Below are 22,884 nucleotides of genomic sequence, written 5' to 3' on the forward strand. Positions count from 1 at the left end.
GGTCCACTGCAACTCGGCCCAAAATAAACCATTTGCTGAAGAGGAAGGAATGATAATCTGATGGAGTGATAAAATGAGGTTAAAATAGCAATGATGTAGAAATAGTTAAATAGGTAATATTATATTATACTGGTAAGAGACCATATTTTAGGCTTTAAATAGTTTGCAGAAGTGTCAAAACAGAATTTTGGTGTAAATGATTTAATAATAATAATAATAATAATAATAATAAATTTACATGCTGGGTTGAACAGCTGTCACAATGTAAATTCGTACTCTGTTATACACAAGCAAATTAATCCAAGCAGGAAACACTGCAAAAATGCCACAAGAAGAAATTTTATTTTGGTACCTTTCACACATAAAATATCTTCTTTTACAGAGCTAGCCGAAATTTCACAGAAGACTGAATGATTTGTTCATCACATACAAACAAATGATTGTATGACATGCAATTGACATCATCACCCCATTTCCCCATCATGTGGAATGAAGCTAATGGTCCTTTATATACCGCTTTTAAGGCCAGATCACAAAAACATGGCTTAAACTGATTAGAGTAGGCACCACCATTAAACTGAGGACAGGAAACCACTCCAAACATACACAGTTCTCTTACTTAAAGACATATGTGTCTGTTTCGTAGGCCTACAGGGACAAAAGTCTTGGTATTTTGGTAAGGTATGATTCATTTTGCAGAGTGATTTGCAGAACTAAGTGTAATCTGTAAAATAACCTTTCCTTTCCTTTAAGTTAAGGCAGACTAGCATAGGATTTTTATGTTAATGGGCTTATTCTGCGTCTCCTGCTAAATAACAGTTTAAAGACAAATATCTATGTAAATAATGTTATATGTTTCAAATGTGCCTATGGACAAATCTCATCTTTATGAATGTACAAGAAGAAAAGTGTAACACAACACTGGCTTCACATTTAATCATTTGTAAGAAATACTACACCTGCTGTCTGACATTTTTCCTAATGGAAATATTTACAGCGATCCTTGTTAAATTCACCAAACATTAATCACCATTCAAAGAAAAGCTTGAGTATCTAAAACACTGTCACTCAACTCCTTATTTACAGGAAATGCAGCCAATTATAATTAGTAATATTTTACAAAGCCCTTACTACTTGTTTCCCCCTCAATTTATGTAAATTAAAAAACAAAAGTGCCATATATGTCACCGCAACAACTTTTTAGCAAAATCTTGTGCCTTAATTTCATATTGTATTCACAGATAATTGTCTACATTTAAAAGCAAAGGACACGCTCTATAAGACTACTACATTATATGACCTACGGTATAGCTGAAATCCAATCCTGTAGAAACACAATATTGCCACCCACTGGATGAATAATGCACACTCCATACAGTAATATCATGGCATGACAGGGTAAAGTGATTCTCACTAAACCAAAAAAAAATCAGAAATTTTTCCCAATTTCTTCACAATTAGCACATTAACACTTACAGGTTGAAGGCAATACTGAAACTGGGAAATTGTGTGACAAAGAAAACTACATTTTCTGCTCTAAGAGGTGAAGTGCCATTTGGAATGTCATTGTTCTGTCACAAACAAAAGTATATATACCATGTAAATAAAGTATGGCTATTCCCTATTAAAGTGAAAATACAGACAAGTCTAAAAGAAAGTAAGATATTACATGTGTTTTATGCTGAATTGTTTCTGGGAGAATTTAGGAATAATAATACAATGATTCAATCCCAGATTATGAATTGTTTTCATTTCTTCATTTCAACATGATTTGACCCTGAATGGGTGTCTAGCGATTGTTTCTGAGGCATTTGTGATGGCATAATGGCTTTATCTAATATTACTGTTCATTAAAACTACCTACACATTTTTAATGGCCAGTCAAATAAACAAAAACAATGACATGACACTGATTGTAAGCTTAATGATTATTAAAGAATTAATGAATAATTTATTCTTAATGAGCTATAAATTTAAGTCTTCGAATGGACTAATCAGCAGACGAAGGATAAAGAAAGAGATTTGCTTTTGTCATTAGAGGAACAACATATCCACAGAAAGAAATTAACCAGCTCACAGCGCGCTGTGGCACATTATCTACCATGCAGAGGAACTGGCGGCTGCACTGAATGGCTTTTGAATAGAATATACACATTAACATGCACTGCAGCCTCCGGACAGCACAACAACACAGAAATAAAGAACACTTAACTTCCCTCAAATTTCACATCACGTCACTCAATATGACCTTGGATTTCCAGAGTGTTAAGCCTAAAGACTAAATGTTAAGGACCAAGATCTCTAAATGCTAAGGATCAATGCCAGGTAAGAAGAGATAAGACTGGATGAAACAGAGTAAGATCCAGGGCTATTGCAGAGTGCAATGTTGAGCAATACATGGTGCCTGATGCTGACTGGCTCTTCTTTCCTGTGTCTAGAGTCTGGTGCTCATTGTCAGGTCGTAGTTCAGTGTTGGAGAGGAGCCTTGCTGTGTGTCACCTGCTCGATCCAGGGGAGATAGCGGCTGACTCGTGCATACACGCCTGGGTAGGAAGGGTCACCGCAGCCATGACCCCATGAGATGACACCTGTGAGGACCCAGCGGCCTGACTCGCCCTGGCACACCAGAGGCCCACCGCTGTCCCCTTGACAACTGTCAGCATGTCGTTGTGGGTCAGGGGTCATACTGCCAGCACAGAGCATGCTATGACTGGAGAAGCGCTCACCATATCGCTTCCTACAATGCCATGAGGGGAGGAGAGGAACCCAGGCCTGTTGCAGCGCATGAGGATGATTAGTGTCTGAGAGAGAAAGAGGAGAAATATTGTGAAAGTTTGCAATGCTGTCTAAGATTAAATCAAGTATATGATCTCACTGAAGGCACAATTATTTATATATCTTTCACCTACCCTTGGATCACCCTTACCTACCCTTTCACCTACCCTTAAGCTGCATGGTGGCAGTGCTTCTGCAACACCCCCAAACTAAAAACTGATGTACAGTATTGCTTTGCAATGCATCTTTACATTACATTTTAACATATACACTCATTTAGCTGATGCCCAAACTAAATTAGTCCATTTGTAATAATCATGATTAATCACATGTTAGGTGATCACATTTGTTAAGTGATATTCAAAGATTGGGCCCAGCTTATCTCTGTCTCATGTTCCTTACAAAAAAAATCACAAGGCATACACATGTTAGGTGATCACATATTTGTTAAGTGATATTCAAAGATTGGGCCCAGCTTATCTCTGTCTCATGTTCCTTACAAAAAAAATCACAAAGCATACACAGTTTTAACAACAAGGGGAAAGGAAAAGCTTACATTGTGATTTGTCTCACACCCATCAGAGGGTTAAACAAATGACAAACTTATTCTTTAATATATGCAAAGGCATTGTGAAGCATATCTCACCTGACATACCCCAGCCAGTGATGACACATGAAGCAGGTCTCTTGCCCCACTTGCTGCCAGGTGCAGGCAGACAAGCTGCGTTAGTGTGAGGGTTGAAGGATACACACTTCCCCTCAGCTCCCTTTAGCCGGATCAGAGCAACATCATGCTCCCAGCTCTCACTGCTGTACTTCCTGTGGACCTCCACATGATCTGGAGTGAGCACACGCTCAAAGTCATCCTGTTCTTCTGTGTGATAGTCACCCAGCTTCACCACATACCGAGACGCATCAGTGCCAAACCTGGGACAGAGAAGAGAGAGAGAGAGAGAGAGAGAGACTGTCAATACACTTAAGTGTATTTTCACTTATGGCCAAATGTGACTCCAGATATGTTTGTCAGGTGCGGTTTGAAGAGACAAATGCTTTTATATACATTAACATTTACACAGCGTCAAATGCATCACTTGTTTGATTATGTTAAAATCCACCTATATGTATATAGAGTCAAAAGTAAATTATGGTATCAATGGTATGATTTATGTAACAAATAATTCCCCTGAACTAAAATGTTACATTGGATTGTTACATGCTACTATAGGTGTGCTTTCAGTTTTGAGCGACTCTGCAGAGAAACCAGGTCTGATTTTAGCTTCTGTGCCAAAGCTCCTTTTCTTTCTTCAGACGTATAACTCTAGCTTCCTTTCATTGATTTGTTATTGGAACACTGTCATACATTAGAATTTGTTTCATGTAAATTAGAAGTATATCACAGTAAACAGTTCTAAATAACATTTTAGGATTTGAGAGGATTTGTGGAGCCTTTTCATTTTGGGTCAATATTTAATTTTGTGGCTGTGTTTGGGAAATTAGTTTCAGATTAATTATGTGGGCAAAAGAATCATGGGCCAGCATTCAGCCATTGCTTATTTGCTATTAGGGATTAATTTTAATTAAATTATAGTTTAGCAACAAAGCAAAACACACACACACACAAAATGAATAATCTCTTGTTTTTCCTTAACATGACTACTGTGTACTTGCCACTCACAAAAATTTGCACTTTATTATTATTATTATTATTATTATTATTATTATTATTATTGTTATCATCCAGGAATGTGCATGTATTCTTCAGTGTCTTATGCAGGCTAACTGAGACAAAAGCTAGCACAGCCAGTGTCCAGCAGGTGTCACTCTCACCGTTTGAAACAATGCGCTGCAGTGAGAATCCAGCAGGAGTTGATGAGAGTGGCTCCACACAAAGGCTGCGATCCTCTAGACTGAGATTTGAGCCACAGTGATGCCTGCCATGGCCAGTCTCCCCTGACAGCATACCAACAAAAGAACAATGAAGTGTTAATAACATAAGCAGCACACAAACCACTCAAAAATTACGCCAGCAACAAAAACTATGCAAATGTGCTCAATCACTTGAGAGACTTGTTCCCGCCGACGATCCTCTTGCTGCGTCTTTCAGCCCCTACTCTCATGCCGCAGGTATGGGTCCCGACTATAGCGATGTCTTCCTCTGGCTCCGGAACGTAGCCACACACCACACCTGCATCCTGGCCATGCTTACACACATGGCTGTCTGGCCCTTTAGCAGGACACTCTCCCAGGAAAGACTCTTTGCCTGTGCATCTCACATTAGTCAAATGGATTTGGCCCTTTCCAGAGCCAAAGTAGCCCATAGGCCGTGCCTTAGACACTCCTCTGCACAAGAAAAAGGTAAGACAGATAGATTTCAAGAATGAGTTATATGTATTGACAATCCCAAGATATACGCAATTGTATTCCTCTTTCACATGCCCGCATGACAATCTTATCATGAAAAGCTGATCCTTACGTGAAGCCAAGCTGTCTACAGACGACACCAGCATTGACATCGTTCCATCCGTGATCACAGACACTGCCCCACTCTCCATTCAGGAATATCTCCACTCTGCCCTCCTTCCTGCCGTCACCACCTGCCAGCCGCACCAGAGGACCTGAGAGCACCATAAACCAGTCAGGAGTCACAGCGAGAAAAACGGCTCTTATATCAACCAGTTTATTTTCTCCTTGTGAGCACAGTACCCCCATAAGACTTGTGTGTGATATGAAGCAAAATGCAGAGCAAAAAACTGAACTGGGGAAAAAAAAAGTTAATTTAGAAATGTTGAGAGTGCCTCCAGGCAGCTTCCTTCCAGATGCAGCCTGCATTTTCACAGATATTATGCAACTTAAAATTATGCTTATCGTTATACAACAGTAAATCCGATGAAAATCAATGAAAGAGGCGATGCTTAGGTGAAACGTTAAAGATGGAGATAAACAAACGTCCTAAAGATCGGATGAAAGAGTCAGGTTGAGTGATTGTAAAAACTGTAAATGACAATGTTGTGACAGGGAAATGTCAGCCAGAGGGCTGTGATCCTCAAGGACTAAGAACAGCTTTATTGAAATTCAAATAGAAATCTTTACTGACAGCTGTACGTGTGATACAAGAATGTACTTATTCTGCCCTTTGGGCTGCAGTCAACAAGTGACATTTAGATCCATACTGAATTTTAATGGTGGACAGAAAGGTGCAAATACTGATGTCTAAACCCTCCAAACACCACACACACACACACACAAACACACACACACACAAACACACACACCAACACACACACACACAAATGAAAAGAATGCTTAAGTTCTACACAGTGTATGACTGATGTACTTTCAGTAACCGACCTGTCGTTTCTGGGGCAAGTGGAATGTCATTAGACTCTGCTCTATGACACCGTATGCCCACGTCCTCGCTGTGAGAGCAGTCATGACGACCCCACACACTGTGTTTGCACTCCAGCAGTGAGGACTCAGTTCCCTCACACTGCACATCATCCATCAGTATCAGGCCTGTTCCCTCACCAAATGCCCCAGCAGGAGTTACCTCTGCACTTCCCCTGCACACACACACACACACACACACACTTAGCTTTTACATTAATAAAAAACTATTATATTCTGTAACACTATTGTATTAACAAAACTTACTGTATATATGAAGCAGAATTTATTGCACTCTCTGTGTCAAATAAACACTTGACAGTTGGCGCTTGTTCATTTTCCTAATGCTAACTGGCCCCTAATGGCTTTCATTCATTATTAACAATGCAAGCATTAGCAGGCAAAGTCTTGCGAATCTCACAAAATATTGAATTAATATTTTACATTAATTCTGTTAAAGAATTCTTTTAGCCATCTGATGCACCAATGAACATACAGTATACTTTAATAAAGGGTAATAGTATATAATATTATATTTTATCCATGTGCTTGTACTATACATGCTTTGGACTAAGTTGAGGTAAAAGTTATACATGTAAGTAAATTTAAAAAATGTTTTGAGTTTGTTTTAGTACACTAGCCATATGAGTATTAATATAAATACACCAGTCAGGCATATCTTTATGACCACCTTCCTAATACTGTGTTGGTCCTCCCTTTTGCTGCCAAAACTGCCCTGACCCATCATGCACTGTGTATTCAGACACCTTTCTATCAGAACCAGCATTAACTTCTTTAGCAATTTGAGCAACAGTAACTCGTCTGTTGGATCGGATCACACGGTCCAGCCTTCACTCCCCACGTGCATCAATGAGCCTTGGCCGCCCATGACCCTGTCGCCAGTTCACCACTGTTCCTTCCTTGGACCACTTTTGATAGATACTGACCACTGCAGACCGGGAACACCCCACAAGAGCTGCAGTTTTGGAGATGCTCTGAATCAGTCTTCTAGCCATCACAATTTAGCCCTTGTCAATCTCACTCAAATCCTTACACTTACCCATTTTTCCTGCTTCTAACACATCAACTTTGAGGATAAAATGTTCACTTGCTGCCTAATATATCCCACCCACTAACAGGTGCCATGATGAGGAGATAATCAATGTTATTACCATTGCTCATGCTATGTCATGTTATGCCAGATAAGCATCTAAAAGCCACACAGAGGATACTAATCTGGAAGGGTAAGGTGCATTATTTTTCTTGTAATAACTCCTGAATTCAAGATATTCTTAGCTCAACCCCTTAAGAACTAAAACTTCTTATCACTTGAAAATCCCTGATATAATTAACCTCTGTGCAAAATGTACAGTGGATTAAAACCTAAACCTAATAAATCATTGATCTAATATAAAAAAAATGGTATATATGCCATCCAATGTACTTCTACTAAGTAATTACTGTAAAAATATTTAACACATTTCTACCAATTCTACCACACACCAATTTGTAAGGTACTTGAATGACGGCTTGTGATACAATGTACTAAGTGTGTTGATGTAAACAGATTATTGCTGAAACCATCCATGGTAATATTGCCAGCATTTGAATGTAGTACCTGAATCCCAGCTGTCTGCACACCACCTGTGCATGATGCTCAGTCCAGTTGTCATCACAGACTGTGCCCCAGTCTCCAGAGTGATACACCTCCAGACGGCCCTCCCACGGGTTGTCTCCATCAACCAATCTCACCACTCCATCTGTAACATACACCAACCCAGCAGACGGTTTCAGCTCCAGTTCTGTCTTATTTGCTCTTTAAACCTACAATCTTCTTAGTCACTTGATATCACATGCCTTTCTTGTCCAAAGGCTGTCATTTTACAAACAAAAATAATATATGTAACTGACATAATTTTGCCAGATATCATTACAGCACTCTGTTTTCCAAGCTGTTTACATGAAAATGAGAGATATTTTACTTAAGGGTGTAGTTAGAGTTATATGATATCAACAAAAGCCCTTCATTTAGAAACGTTCTTTCCACCAGGCATACGTGTTTATGACTCTTTTATCAGTTAATTTACGTCAAAACACAGATCAGCTTACAGCTCAGTCTAGTTCGGGTTTGTCAGAGCGACATCATGGCGTAGTGACAAAGCTTGCTAAGTGAGATTAATAGTAAACTTCCAAAAGATGCTCTAGAGTGTCTGTACAGTATAATACTGCTCTATAGTGAAGGCTTTGAAATAAAGAATTATTGTTCTGTATCAACTGACTAATGTATCTCTCTGCTTGGCTAATTGTTATGGCAGAGCCACGATAGTCTAAAGAGAGTTATGTACAGTATATTTCATCTGTCTCTCTAGTAAAGTCCATTAGATATTTCTGTTTTAAAATAACCAGAAAATACATATTTAGAGAGAAAATAAAATTTCAATGGCAAAATTATTACTCAGAACACAAATAAATATAAAATAGCACAATAAAAATACAGATGAATATTTTATATTTTTGTCTTTAACCTGTATACAGGTATACATATGCAACATTATCTTATCTTGCTCCACTGATGTGAAATCATGTTAATTTAGTTTTACTTTTTAATAAACATAAAATACTCAAATGGTTGAAAACACTTAAAGCTATGCATGTTATTGTTCAAGTTACTGTAGTGTGGCCTAAATGGTCTAAATGATCTGTTTAATTTGATTGTTTTTATTATAAACCCCCAATGTAAATATTTTCTTTGTTGGGTTTTGTGTACTCCCCTTTTTGATAATTAAAAATGTATGAACATGTGAATACATTAAAGACAAAGAGTGGATGATAAAGTGAACATAGCAACAGATGAGCTACAGTCAGTGTATACCTGCAATCACATGGTTAATGAGCTGACTAAATAAAGAACTCTATTGTATTCAATATACATGACTGTACAAGACAGTCTAGCTGAGCTAGACAGTGAATAAGAGAGAGAAAGCACATGTCTTTGTTTCTCTGTGTGTGTGTGTGTGTGTGTATCCTGACCAGTATATGGGTTGCATGACACGCCAGCATCCTCCATGTGATCACAGTTGTGTTGTTGCCAGCCACTGTGAGGGCACTCGTCCAGTGAGAGCTCATTCCCTGTGCACTGCACAGCATCCAGTTGGATCGGTCCCCTGCCCTGTCCAAAATGAGCCCATGACCAGGCTTTTGGGATGCCCCTGACCAAGAAACCCCACACATAAGTTTATATAGACGTTATTCAGGGTTAACATTCTTAATATTGAAACCACATAGACATTAGGTATGAAGATATATGAAATTAGGTATACTTTCTAAAGAATATGTTGTTTAAGGTGCCATCAACTAACAACCTTCAGGACACTAGTTTTACTCATTGTCTGTGTGCCATCTAAAAGCACTGAATTCTTTCTACTACTACTACAACAACAGTCAAGGCTCTACAAAGGTAAAAATACCACAGCATGATATCAATTATTCAGTCACATCATGCTTTCTTACATGTACACACACACACACAAATAAGAGAAAGCACTTGCAGGGAAAAATCCTTTTGCATAATGAGTGTTGTGAAGGTCATATGCAGTGTTTCGGAGGAGGATTTTTAAGACTCTTTCAAAAATCAGTTAAAGAATCACAGATTGTTGCTGTTCTCACAGGACCAAAAACATAATGGGTAATGTACTGCATCGAATGCGAATGCCTGAACTCACCCGAGTCCAAGCTGTCTACAAACAACTTCAGCATCCATGTCGTCCCACTGGTCGTCACATATGGTTCCCCAGAGGCCATTGTGATAGATCTCCACCCTCCCTTCAAAATCCTCCTCCCCTCCCACCAGTCTGAGAGGGGGGCCAGTGCCTGGTTAAAAAGTAGAGTGCTAACATCAGCTCTCAACCCACATGTAGATATAAAATACAAGCATACATTTGCAGACTGATTTCTGAAGAAAAAAGTCAGCATTCTCTAAGAATTACAGATCATTTTATTAGCCTGTCTTTTAAATCAGTGTTAAGATCTTATATTCATTTCTGTGCCTTGGAAACACTAACAAGCATAATAGGAGGTGCTAATCAAGTATATCTGTCTCTGTGTATGCACAGCAGGTAAACAGGTATTCATAAGCAAGAGCTTAGCAGTCATTACACTGTCTATCATCTTTCTATCTCTGTATTTCTCTCCCTCTTAGTCCATCGTCTAGCGTTTCCCGTGTCTCATTCTTTTTCATATTATCCCCTTATTTCTTCCTTAACCTTTCTATTATTTCTTTCCCTTTATGAATGCTGATATTTAAGCACAAAGAACCCTGTCTTATCAGGCGGAAAACTAAACCGCATAAAAGACAATAGAAGATGCTTATTAATGCTCTCCTCCACCTACTCCCTGTACTTCTTTCCATTTTTCTCCCTCCTTCATCCCAGATGCAAACACTTTCTGAACTCACTCAAAACAAAGCTCTTCTTGTAAGCATGTGTGTGTAGGAGGCTGTTTTGTGTCTGTCACTCAAAGGGTCACAGCAGCAAGAATCTCACTGAAAACCTCCTGACCTTCAGGTGGGGCACACAACACCCCAGCTTCGTTGCCATGGTTACAGTCGTTGGTTACAAATTTCCTGCTCCGGCACTCCAGGAGAGAGCTTTCGTTGCCACGGCAGCCAAGGCGCGTATAGTGGAAGAGGCCAGAACCAGGACCAAAGTAAGAGTGCTGAAGCGCAGTGCCGATCTCACTGCAGACATCACAACATACTGTATATGTTGTACACGTGTTTGCTCAGGGACATCAAAACGTAAAATAAAATAAATTTGCATTAAATCCTGTTTCCCATGCATGATGACAACAAGGGAACTACAGTGAGGAAATGCACAGAGAATCTGAAATATTAATCAACACTGATAATTAAACTAATCACAGATTATATTAATTTAGACATCATACCCTAGACCAAGCTGCCTGCAGACCACACTGGCATCTCGGTCAGTCCAGTGAGTGTCACACACAGATCCCCACTGACCATTCAGGTACACCTCAAGACGTCCACTCTTAGAGGTGGAGCCCCCCACCAGCCTGACTGCACCTAAATACAGAGCAAGAGAGAGACAGAGACAGGGAGAGAGACAGAAAGAGACAAAAACAGGAAGAGAGACAGATATAGACAGAGAGCGAGATAGAGGGAGAGTGAAAGAGAGAGAGGCAAAGAGACAGAGACTATTGAAGCAGGTATGTGTCAGACTATAAACACAAATGACTCATGCAATGCTCAGCAACTTGTCCTATAACATGGTCTCTCCATTAGCATTCTTGACGAACTTATTGAACAGCACTCCTAAAAATGTCATAGACATGCTTAGTTGTCAAAAATAGTGCATCTCTCAACAGTTCAGTTCACATTGTGTTGAATTATGAAGCCTTTCTATTCTGTTGAGGTCTTGTGAAAAACAGAAGAACGGCTTATTTAATATTTTAACTGATAAGATGAAGGTTCTGGAGATAGGCTTGTGCAATATAAGCCCACAATGAAATGAAATGTCAAATCTAACACTTTGCAAATGATGTTAATGCTAATGAAAATGAGAAAGTCATTAAGTCATTAAGTCATTATCATGCACTTTTTTCTTTCCTGAGCTTGTCAGCACTCAGACACTTTCAAAACACTTTGAGCAGCAGCAGATCAACAAAAAATGTTTGCTGTGTGGATGCTAGAGGATAGATTTGTGGAAGGATTACATTAAAAAATGTACTGTTACGTATTCTGCTGTTTATTCTGTATTATTACCTGTGTATGCACAATTTGTATTAATCATAGATGTTTACAAATATATGTAAGAGGCTACATTTTTGTGGGGAACATAGCAAGGCTTTTGAATTAACGCCAGTTATTGTAACTGAAAAGATTTTGTCTATTTGCTTGATTTTTGTCAGATATTGTGTTTTTTGTTTTTAATTTCTACCGTTAAGGAGCAGTGGTATTTTTAGGAAGTGTTAATGGATGAAGGGCAAATGGAAATGAATACTACATCATTATGATAGAATGGTGATGGTGATGTAGGACAGTCTGGCTTACCCTGGTGGCAGTCACAGTACGCCCAGCCAATAGCACCAGAGCTCTGTCTGAAAAAGCACCAGGGGTTGGATTCACGGTCTGGGTTTCTGCAGTAATTGTGTTCTCCCAGGCCTCGGCCAGGGTATTGCTGCACATAATCAGGAAACTCTGTCCACTTCAGGCATGGTGAGCCTGAATCAGTCTGAGACACTGTGCCATTGTAGTAGCCCAACTCAGTAAAACCTTCCGAGCAGGAGAGAGGGACTGCAAAATGAAGGAGAAAACCAGACGTTGGTTGTATAATTCTTGCACGTAAACTGACTAAAGAGACATGTCCTGTATATTGAAATTTGAAATATGAACCAGCTGCATGGTGACGCAGAAGGTAGCGTCAATGTCATGATCCTTAGCTCAAGGATTTCTCATTTTCTCCTTGTGTTCACATCTGGTTTTTCCCACTTATTAAAACATGCATGTAGGTGAAATGGCTAATAGAAACTGCTCCTTAGTGCAAATATTTCTGTGAATTTGTGCCCTACAATGAATTGGCATCCCAGGTGTATTGTACCCAGTGTTCATAGGGTACTCTAGATGCACTATGACCCTGACCAGGATAAAGAGGTTAAATATATGATATACAGAATATTAGACCCATTGGGAATATGTTGACAAAATAATTTGAGAAAATTCTGCAAAATTAATTACAGTGGCTAAGAAAATAGATTAGATCATATGTAGAGCATATGTTGTAAATCATAAATATACATTTATACATATACAGGTTTACTCCTGACTTTTCAGGCATGTTGCATATTAATTCGCATATGAAACTACATCTTATTCACCATCCTTTAAGTCTGGAATAATCTCTGAAATAAAAAGACACAAGTCCAAGTCTAGCCCACAGCATCTTGGAAGTGAAGCATGTACTGCAGCACTGCTGAGTTTATCTCCCAAGAACACTTGCCTTGGCTCTCATTTCTTCTCAAACCCCATTCTGTGTTCTGATTTCTCAGCTTCAAGCTTGGAGAAGGAAGAGAAGACAAGAGAATTCAACAACTGGGCTGCTCTCCTGTCTTGCTCACAGCAAAGAAAATCAGGATTACAGTGGGATCTGGTCCAGAATCTTCCAGAAATGGGCCCATTTTCAAAGCATCAGGACAGGTGGAAGAGTCTTCTGACCAACCTTGACAAGCACAAGAATGTCTTTCGTGTCATGTAGGTCACTGGGCAATGAAGAATGTAATTAGTACAGTTAAAATGGGCGAATTGTATGAAAATGGACCCACTGAGAATACTTGACATTTAAGTTATCTACGTAAATGACCTAAAAGTGTTACCTGACCATTGTGTGCTGGTCTGACTGACTGTTTCTATACAGAGTCTATACAAATAGACAACAGCACACATGGTAAAAATAACAGGGAGTGTACATAGAAAACGCTCACATGCTGGGTGGAATGGATACCCCTCCTGAAGATACTTCCTTGTACCATATGGGCTGTGAAATTGCAGTCAATGCAGAGCTTCTTTCCTCCAGCTATCTCTGCCATATTTGTTAACCCTTCTAATCCTTCAAAAGTCAAAATTCCTCTGAATTTCTCTGTGTGTAGGCGGAAAATATCTTTTTTAACATATCAGTATCAGAGAGTCTATTGCTAGATCAAACTAATAGTGATTTGACAAGTATATAATAAGAGAGTTAAGTCAAATAGCCATGATTTTGCAAAATGTGACCACAACCCCAATAACAATATCAACTGAGGGAATTTTAGGCAAGTAGAAGTCATGCATAGCCGAGAATCAACTAGACAGATGTCAAAGAACAGCTAGCAGCTTACAAGAGAGTAAAATGATTTGATTGGATATGTTAAATGTATGTTATTGAAGTATGGTGTTGCAGTAATAAATACGTTTATAAATACTGAGAGCTTATTATTTCTATCTATATCGCCAAACTGCAGTATTCAAAAGTCTCAGAAACTCAAATTAGTTGCTCTTGCAACTTCTCCCTCTGTCTGGGGAATCAAGGTCGGTCAGTGTGGTGTCAGCATAAGCCTCAGAAATGCCATCAAATGTTCTGAGTTTTTTTGGTATCTTTCATAAATTGTGCCATCGTTTGAAGTAGAGAAAGCAAATGCAGTCAAGGTTGGAGAAAATTCAATCTTCTGTACTCATTAATCTCCTGCTAATCGTATGATTCGTTCAATAGCCAAAGTCTAGCACAGCATGACTCAGCAAATTCTTCATTCATACATCTTGCTACTTCAGTATACTGTATATATTAAGGGTGCTCTGGCGTTATCTCTCAATATTCATCACTGACACAGGAGAGAGCTGTTAATCACAGGCTGGAGTGACAAGTCAGCCGATGCTTTGTCTGCAGACACATCCTGAGAAAGGATAGATGCGTCAAACATCAAGGCACAAAGAGGTGGGTGATGTGTGTAAGAGACTGTGTGTGTGTGTGTGTGAGAGAGAGAGAGAGAGAGAGAGAGAGTGTGTGTGTGTGTGTGTGTATGTGTGGAACAGAAAGGAGATGAATGGTTCCCAAGCCAAGCTTAAATGGACCAACTGCAATTAAAGCAGGGCTGAATTAAAGATATTAAGGCAGAATGACTAAGAGCTCTTTCAAAATGAGTTGTGCCAACTTGAGCATCACCCCTGGGGAAATCACTCATTGTGTATTTCAACTTAATTGAGTACATAAAGATGTGTGGAGGGGGATTGAAATAAAGCCGCAGATAAATTGGCTGTAAGAAAACAAAAAATCTGTCTTCTCACAGACCCATGAAGTTCAACTTTCCTTGCAGATGGATTTTAAATAGTTTGCCAAATCTGCTTAGAATTTATCAAGAACAAATCATCTTAGAGCATATATAAGATGAGCGAAGGAAGGTAAAAATAAAATGAGAAGACAGAGGACATCAGGGCATGCAGCCAGGCTGATTTAGCTGCTTCAAGTACTTGGAGAGAAGATTCGTATCTTATTAAATTAGTATATCACTACTGGCCGGAGTTAACCGTTTCTGTACCATGGGACCAAGTGAAAGAGAAGGCATAAAATAGGGCTTAAAATAGGCTTTACACAGTTGATGCCTCTATTGAAAAAGCACTGTATTATAATCTGTCACATTTGGATTGTACAAATCATCAGTTATGACTTAAACTGCTATGATATGTGGGGATACATGAGCAAATTGGGTTGGCAAATAAAACAAGGCTTAGGACACAACACTGAATCACACTGAGTCATACGTCTGTGACTATATCAATGGATTGTCTCCAAAAAACTATACTCAAAACCCTGTTCATCCACCAACCATCCATTTTCTACATATACTCATACACCTACACTGCATACACCTACACAGGGTCACAGGGAACCTGGAGCCTATCCAAGGTACAAGGCAGGTGACATCAGGGACAGGGTGCCAATTCATCTAAAGGCACAGTCACACACACTCATTTACACATTTACACATCCATTACAAATCCATTTACACAATTTAGGCAATTTAGAGATGTCAATCAGCCTGCAACATTTGTGTTTAGACTGGGGGAGGAAACCTCCAAAGGTTAACTATAATAAAAATTAAAAATGAAAGGAAAATATTATCTTCTGGGCTACATGTCAGTGTGATGCTACAACCTACCGTATATAATACAACTAATAGATGCATATACATGTTGTTGAAGGTTCTATATTTATCTAGTACTAAAAACTACATTCTGGACAAAGGCAACCATAACATAACCAGCATATTCCTACACAGTGTGATTGTAATCTGCCTTGAAGTATATTAAAGCCATCTGGTGAACTTAGGAACTGTCACAGTGAATGACTGGACCATGTTTTCTTTCTCATACTGCAGGATTTTGTGATATCAGTAGTGAAATGGACAATATTACAACACTGATTAACAAAGTATTATGCAGCCCCAATGTAATAAATACAAGCAAAATATTATTCTTTTGTAATAGTCTGTAATGTTGTTTTATTTGTCTGAATGCTACTTTATTACTATCAGTCTCTGCCAAGCGCTTAAGCACAAATAATTTGGACAGACAAGATCACTCATATCTCAGACCCGCACACTGAACTGTTCAGTAATCCCTGTCATTACCGTGGTGACATTCTTCTTCACTTGATATTACTTTCATATCGGAGTAAACAGAAATATGTATGTAGATCAGATATGGAGTCTGGGACAGAATATCAAAGCTGTCAGAAGCACATGGCTGCCAAAGAAACATCGTGGGGGAGGGGACTGTAGCCTTCCTGTGTATCCGGTCAAATATTAAAATAGTCAGAGACATGCAATCCAATCTGAGCTCAAAATCCTACTTGGTTTCCACACATTAATAATTCAACTAGCACAAAAAACTGTCTGGTAGAAAAAAAAAACATAATCAAATAAGATGTGACATTATTTCAGATGTCTGTTTTGCTAGAAAGGATGGTGAAGTATAAAACACACTGCATGTTACCACTGGGGGGAGGAGGAAATAAGGAAGCAGAAGCCAGGGTTTGGAGATTGGTGCTTTGTGGGTGATTATTCATGCTCCTCTCCTGTGCTACTGAGTGAGCATGAGCAGAACGAATGGCAGCAGAAATCATATAATTCACACAAAGCATCCATACGGAGTCCTGGGACACATTACTTTTCAGCGCTGTGCAATGGGACTTCTTATCCCCTCTCCTCCCAATAATCAATTATCCCTTCCACAATAAGTTCTTGATATAGTACAACATGTTGACTAACACGAGAGCATATTAGGTGCGTGTGAGGTGTTGCATGTTGTGTTGAACAGGTTCATCCATTCATCTTCAGTATCTGTTGTAACATGGTCATGGTAAATTCAGCAACTAAATTGTTTCTATTTTCCATGTTCTCGTTTGAGACTAAAGAAATAGCTTCCATCATTTTGGTCTAGACATTGCTAATGGCCACAGTGGCAAAGAAACAAAGAAAAATTATTATCAGATGCTGTCTCACATGCATGTAATGCTTGAGCACTTGCCAAATCCTGTTCAGAGAATCCTTTTTTTTTTTTTCAACGCAAAAGAGACTTTCAAAGCACAAATAACTCGATCTGAGTTCTTTCTACTTAAGACCCCATGCAGCCCTCTGGTTGGCTGAGCCCGTCTGTGCTGTTTATCAGTCTTGATGCAGTTGCATCAAAGCACCGAATCATTAGCACTATGGGATTGATGCTGAGTAATTTCATGCTGTCAGGGTGTACAAAAGAACAAAGAAGAAAAAACCTGATAAGAATCAGTATGAGATCAAAAACCATCATGGGGCAGCTGCCTTCATCAAACTGCCAGATGTCTTATTACTAGTAACCTGAATAACGGTAAGAATGGGTCATATTTAAATGCCCTGTGGACAGTTAATGAATGATTTATGCACAGTCTTCTCTGATATCGTCAAAGAATATACGATCTATCCCTGATTCTTTCTGTCTCTGATCTGTCTTCAACGCTTTGTAAATTTGTCACGTGTCATGTCAGTGGACTCACCTGTATTCTGAACCTCATTCAGGTAGCTATCATCACCAATCACCTGCAAAAAGGATGTACAAACAGTTCAGACACAGGAAGCTGACAGAATTATGAAGAGATGTTCAGCATGAGCTACTGCTTGTTTTTGCCGAAAAAAAAACGGAGTTTTATCTTCTTAAACGTGACACACATTTAAACAGCAGTGCGCTCTGTCTCTACCCACGCTCTCTCACACAGATCAGCAGCAGCCATAAGAGGCTTTGTGAGAGAACTACAGACATGATAATAGATGATATCTGCTAAATATTTAACTTGAGACATTTTACATCAGCTTTTTTCTCATACTGTGCTGTAATTGCCATATGACAGCCAGAATAATTCGAGTGCTTAATCTTGTTGCTTTTCTTCAAAAGCTAAATAAATGTGTGCTGCCTATATGATGACCGTGTCAAATATACAGCATGTTTCACTGTTCTGTTCCAGTGTCTGAAGGTTAAGAGTGTTTCAAACAAGCTGTAGACTGTAGCACAGAATCTGTGTCGTGTCTGGGATTCATCATCAAATTTAATTTTCAGCAACCCTCTTTACTCGAGTGAGGAATTAGATAACAAATGGCTGACACTGACTCATATGACCATAAATAAAAATCAACAGAGTGCTCTAAAATGTTTTGGTACATGCAACATTCATGTGAAATTCATAAAATGACGTGGAAATCAAAAATAAAACATTGCTGTAGCTTCAAATTGCTCATAAGAATTTTATATCTCAGCATAGAAAAAGTTGAAGAGATTAACTGTGAAGTTTTGCACATCCACTACACAGCCCTGCCCTCATGCTTGAGGATTATCACCTATTCCACTCTCTCCAGGATTAGCTTCATTAGTTTCCGTCAACAGTGACACTGAGCTCAAATGCTGGCTACAAGACTTCTAAAGCCAGCATGATTTTTCAAGCAAAAGGGATAAAACTGAAGGAATAGTGGCACACTGAGAAGGAAGGCAGATACAGTGTTTGTGGGGGAAAAAAAATTAAATACTTTTATCTGAAAACCAGACAACCCAATAATTTCAGTGTTACGGATGGAACAAAGAAGTTATCACTGGTTGTAATAAGTGTGCAGGATTTGCTCAATGAATGTGAAAATGGCAGTTGAACATAAGAAAGCGAATACAAAAGCTTGCAATTAAAAGCTTAGTTTCAGTCATGACCACCAATCTGACCTTGGTCAAAGTCAATGTGTTCATAAATTATTTCTTCATTTTTTTTTTTTTTAATTTTTTTTTACTTGATCTGCGCTTTACAAGGACACTGTTCGATGTCTAATTTTTATGCTGGACAATAACTTGGATTATTTGAGACCTCATTTATAACTGAGGTATTTAAGCAGTCCACTACAGACCATCAGATCCGTTCTGACCACTACAGACCATTCTGGTTTTGTACAAGCAAATGCATTAATATAAATAGAATCTAAAGCATCTTCATATTTTCATGCATTTATTCTCTCCATTTTGTAGTCATTTACCCAACATGCAGCAACACGTTAGTTTGCATGTCTACAGAGCAAAACATGAGAGCGACTTTATTAATTTACAATTTCTGAGGTACTCTAGGGAATGAGCAAGGCACCACCAAGCTAATTGTGTTACATACAGATACAAGACTCAGTTATGAGCTGTGATATTTGTGCTCATATCAACATACTGCGGTCAGTTAAATCCATAATTGCATCTGTCAATCTTCTACTGAAGCAGCAGCTGAGACCAGGCAGTGCCAGCTGGGGCACATCCTGGCAGCAAAGAAAACACACCTTAGGAGGAACCTTCTTATTAAAACAGTGTCTGCACCTGATGTGGCAATATACAACACAGTAACTCTGATTTTTATCGCCACACAAAGCCTGTGATGTGCTAATAGTTTACCTTCTGCAGCATCCAATAGTGTGAGGTTAGATGAAATATAAATATCAAAGAATGTAAACATTACACCACGATGAAGCGTTAGAAGATTAAGAATTTAAATCCTGAACATGGCGCAAAGCACAAAGCCTTTAAAACGTAATGAAACACATCACTGTTCCAGTATTACTGTTTGCTGTTCTGATCAAACAAATGACAAAACTTTTAATACTGACAGTGATATGTAGAGAAAGATGTATAATTAATATAATACTCTGAAATCTCTGGGGTCCTCAGATTCATTTGTTAGCAGTGTCGAATAACCATAACGATGTGAAAATATTGCACAGAAGGTTTATTACTTATTAATATCTCTTCACCACAGCAGGTGTTTGGATACAGATGCCCTGTCGTCAAGGAACTGAACTACAGATTATACAGAGATTTAATTTGTTGATTGAGATTTACCTTGGAGATGTGTAGTGCATGAATATGCCGACATGCATTTGCCTTTATGGACATTTCTATGCCTACATTTTAGCCTCTACCCACAATCTAAAAGGCAGCAACTATATGTATGCTCTAGATTTCATTTGTATAGTATTCAGTCTGTTTTGTCTCTTATTTTCAATAGCAGCATAATATTCCTGAGCACAAAACATTAGCCTCCATATGAATGTGGGTCATCTTTGCAAGGGTTTCATAGCCTGAATATCCTAATATAGATATATAGAAATATCTGAATATACTAATTGAGGTTAAAACAAAAACAAATGGATTTAAGCAGTCTAACTACAGGCTATTACACTGTATTTTTTTTGTATGAGGAAATGCATTAACATATAGAACAATACAGGACAACTAAAGTGTCTGCACACTGTAGTCATTTATCCAACGTAAATCTAATGACCAGCAATAATATACAGAGAACATAGTGATGCTGGTGCACATGCCATCTAACCAACCCCCGCCATGTAATCGACATTTCCTTATCTGTCTATCTGTTCCTGTTATAGAGGGTGGCGGCGACGCCTGAATCCATTCCGGTGCTTTATTGAACAATGAGAGCGGGATACAGTAACAAGCTGCAGTGTGATGAATGAAAGAGCCACTTTTCGTTCCATCTGCAGCCTGAAGAAACACAATGCGTCAAGAGAGGTGTAAAAGCGGTCACGGTCTGTATGGTGAATTGTGTAAATGTCATTTTGTCTTCATCCTAAGGAGAAGGAAATACTGTAAGGTGCAGTCTTACCTCCGCCAGCGCGGCCAGCCAGCAGCAGGCGCTGATCAGGGCGACGGTCCCCCACGGGCGCGACTCCATCCCTATCTCTGACCGCCAAGCGCAGGCATGGTCCAGCTCTCCAGCACACTTCTGCAGTGAATGCTCGGTTTACCTCCGAGCCAGCGTGGATCTGATCGGGCTTCTGCGTCTAACCTTCTGAGAGGCTCGGCTCGTGGGCGCGGCTTAGAGCCGTTAATTTTCCAGTGGGGAGCGCGGCGCTCCTGGATCCCTCCTTTCTCATCCACTAACACACCCCCTCTGTGCTCCTTCTCGCCCTCCTCCTGCAGCAGGTTAATGCCTGATGGCTGGTCGCTGATGTGTCGTGTCACGCGTAATGTAGAAACAGATACACACACACACACACACACACACGCTCCGTATGTCCAGATTACGCACAGCGCACTGTGTGCGTGAGCGCACGCAGAAGCTAAGAAAAGAAATTCTACTTGAGGCTGCCTGCCTCGTGCTTTTTTAAATTAGGTAAGTAAATAAATTAATTTTAAAAATTACGATAATAACAGCGTCATCACGATTAAAACAGCCCATCTACTGCCCGGGGCGTCACCTCTGGTAGGAATAAAGTAGAATGTCTGTTTGATATTTGTGGTCAGTTTCAGTTAGCTATTGCTACCAATGTCACTGTTAGGCACTCTTAAAACTCTAAAGCTGAGCTGTATGATTGAATTGTATTTTGCTTCAATTTGAACCCTAAACAAAACTCCAGTCCCATACCATGTCTCTGATCTGGTCTAGTTCAATAAAAGGAAGTCACATTAGATTCCCATGTCCATTTAAAACAGTAATCTGAGGCTACCATGGGTACGGGTTAACTAAAATGGGTCAGTTGAATTTGGAGAAAAGATAAGGTGATGATTTGTTTCGCCTCAATTTTCTGCACCTGCTGTAGCCTCAGATTCCTGTCGTAGTCATATAACCTGACTGAAACCTGAAACCTGATGTGGTCTTCTGCTGCTGTAGTCCACCCACCTCAAGATTTAATGGGTTGTGCATGCTGTGTCTCTGCTAACAGTACTGGATGACTGGAGCACTGTACTGAGCATACTGGGAAATATTAGTTGAGAATTTATCAGCTTAGAAAATGAACAATGTCAATAAATAACCCAAAACGTATAGCCATAATAATTACCTAATATTGTTTTTCTTTTAACATATCTTTCACTGTGCTTGTGAATATATACACTGTATTGCCAAAGGTTTGTGGACCTTTAACCACTCATATCTGCATACTGAATATTCCACTGTAAGCCTGGAATGGGATATAGTGATGGAAATGTTATAGTATTACACCTGAGCATAAATGTTCCATGAATATCTGGGCCCTATGCAATTACTTTCAAATGGTCAATTTTTTGTGATGTGTCTTTTGTTGTCTCTGCCCAACATAGGCCCTGGGGTAGTATGTTTCACTCAAAGAGAGGCTTCACTATAAAATAAAGTTTGGGTTCTTTTGGGAGCCGTTCGTGTTTGCTGGGACTATTGAAACAAAGTTTCTACACACACACACAAACTGAAGAACATGTAAAAGATGTTCCAAGAAATTTTGTTTTTTGACTGTACTATTTTTTTGGTCTAATTATATTGGTCTAATTCTAATTTAATTGTTTGGTTATGCTAGAAACATGAGGAGGAAAACATAGAATCCTATGATTACACTAAAATTACAGTTTTAGAAAGAAGGTTAAATCCATAACACTGAGAAGTCTAATAAATTGTCTCTTTGGAGGACCCCAGAAAGATTCCTCATAGAAACTAAAAAATGTGGAAATCTAAGAACCATTCACAATGCAAAGAACCATTGACAAAGAGTAAGAGTGTGAATCTGGAAAAAATAATAAAGCAGATTTATTTTTGTAGTCTGTTTAATGGTGGATTATCTGTATGTGCAACTATTCCAACAAAGTAAAGCTTAATCACATCAAAGCATCCTTGTTCATGGCAATTAGTGGAGTCTAGCTTACTTTCC

At 39.1% G+C, this 22,884-nt stretch overlaps 1 protein-coding gene across 1 annotated transcript; it reads right to left on the reverse strand.

Moving 5' to 3' along the window:
- Window positions 1-318: 318 nt before the first annotated feature.
- si:ch73-127m5.1 (neurotrypsin) lies at window positions 319-21,301 on the reverse strand. Its single transcript, XM_058407203.1, has 14 exons — window positions 20,871-21,301; window positions 17,736-17,778; window positions 12,230-12,472; window positions 11,104-11,242; window positions 10,716-10,894; window positions 9,882-10,029; window positions 9,190-9,368; window positions 7,778-7,919; window positions 6,124-6,335; window positions 5,249-5,390; window positions 4,834-5,115; window positions 4,603-4,725; window positions 3,422-3,702; window positions 319-2,801 (listed from the first exon to the last, which is right to left on the reverse strand). Exons 1-14 carry the CDS (start codon window positions 20,937-20,939, stop codon window positions 2,467-2,469), a joined length of 2,517 nt encoding a protein of 838 aa, XP_058263186.1. The 5' UTR covers window positions 20,940-21,301; the 3' UTR covers window positions 319-2,466.
- Between the last annotated feature and the right edge of the window lie 1,583 nt (window positions 21,302-22,884).

Source organism: Hemibagrus wyckioides, linkage group LG13, assembly GCF_019097595.1.
Source record: "Hemibagrus wyckioides isolate EC202008001 linkage group LG13, SWU_Hwy_1.0, whole genome shotgun sequence".
NCBI classification, from domain to species: Eukaryota; Metazoa; Chordata; class Actinopteri; order Siluriformes; family Bagridae; genus Hemibagrus; species Hemibagrus wyckioides.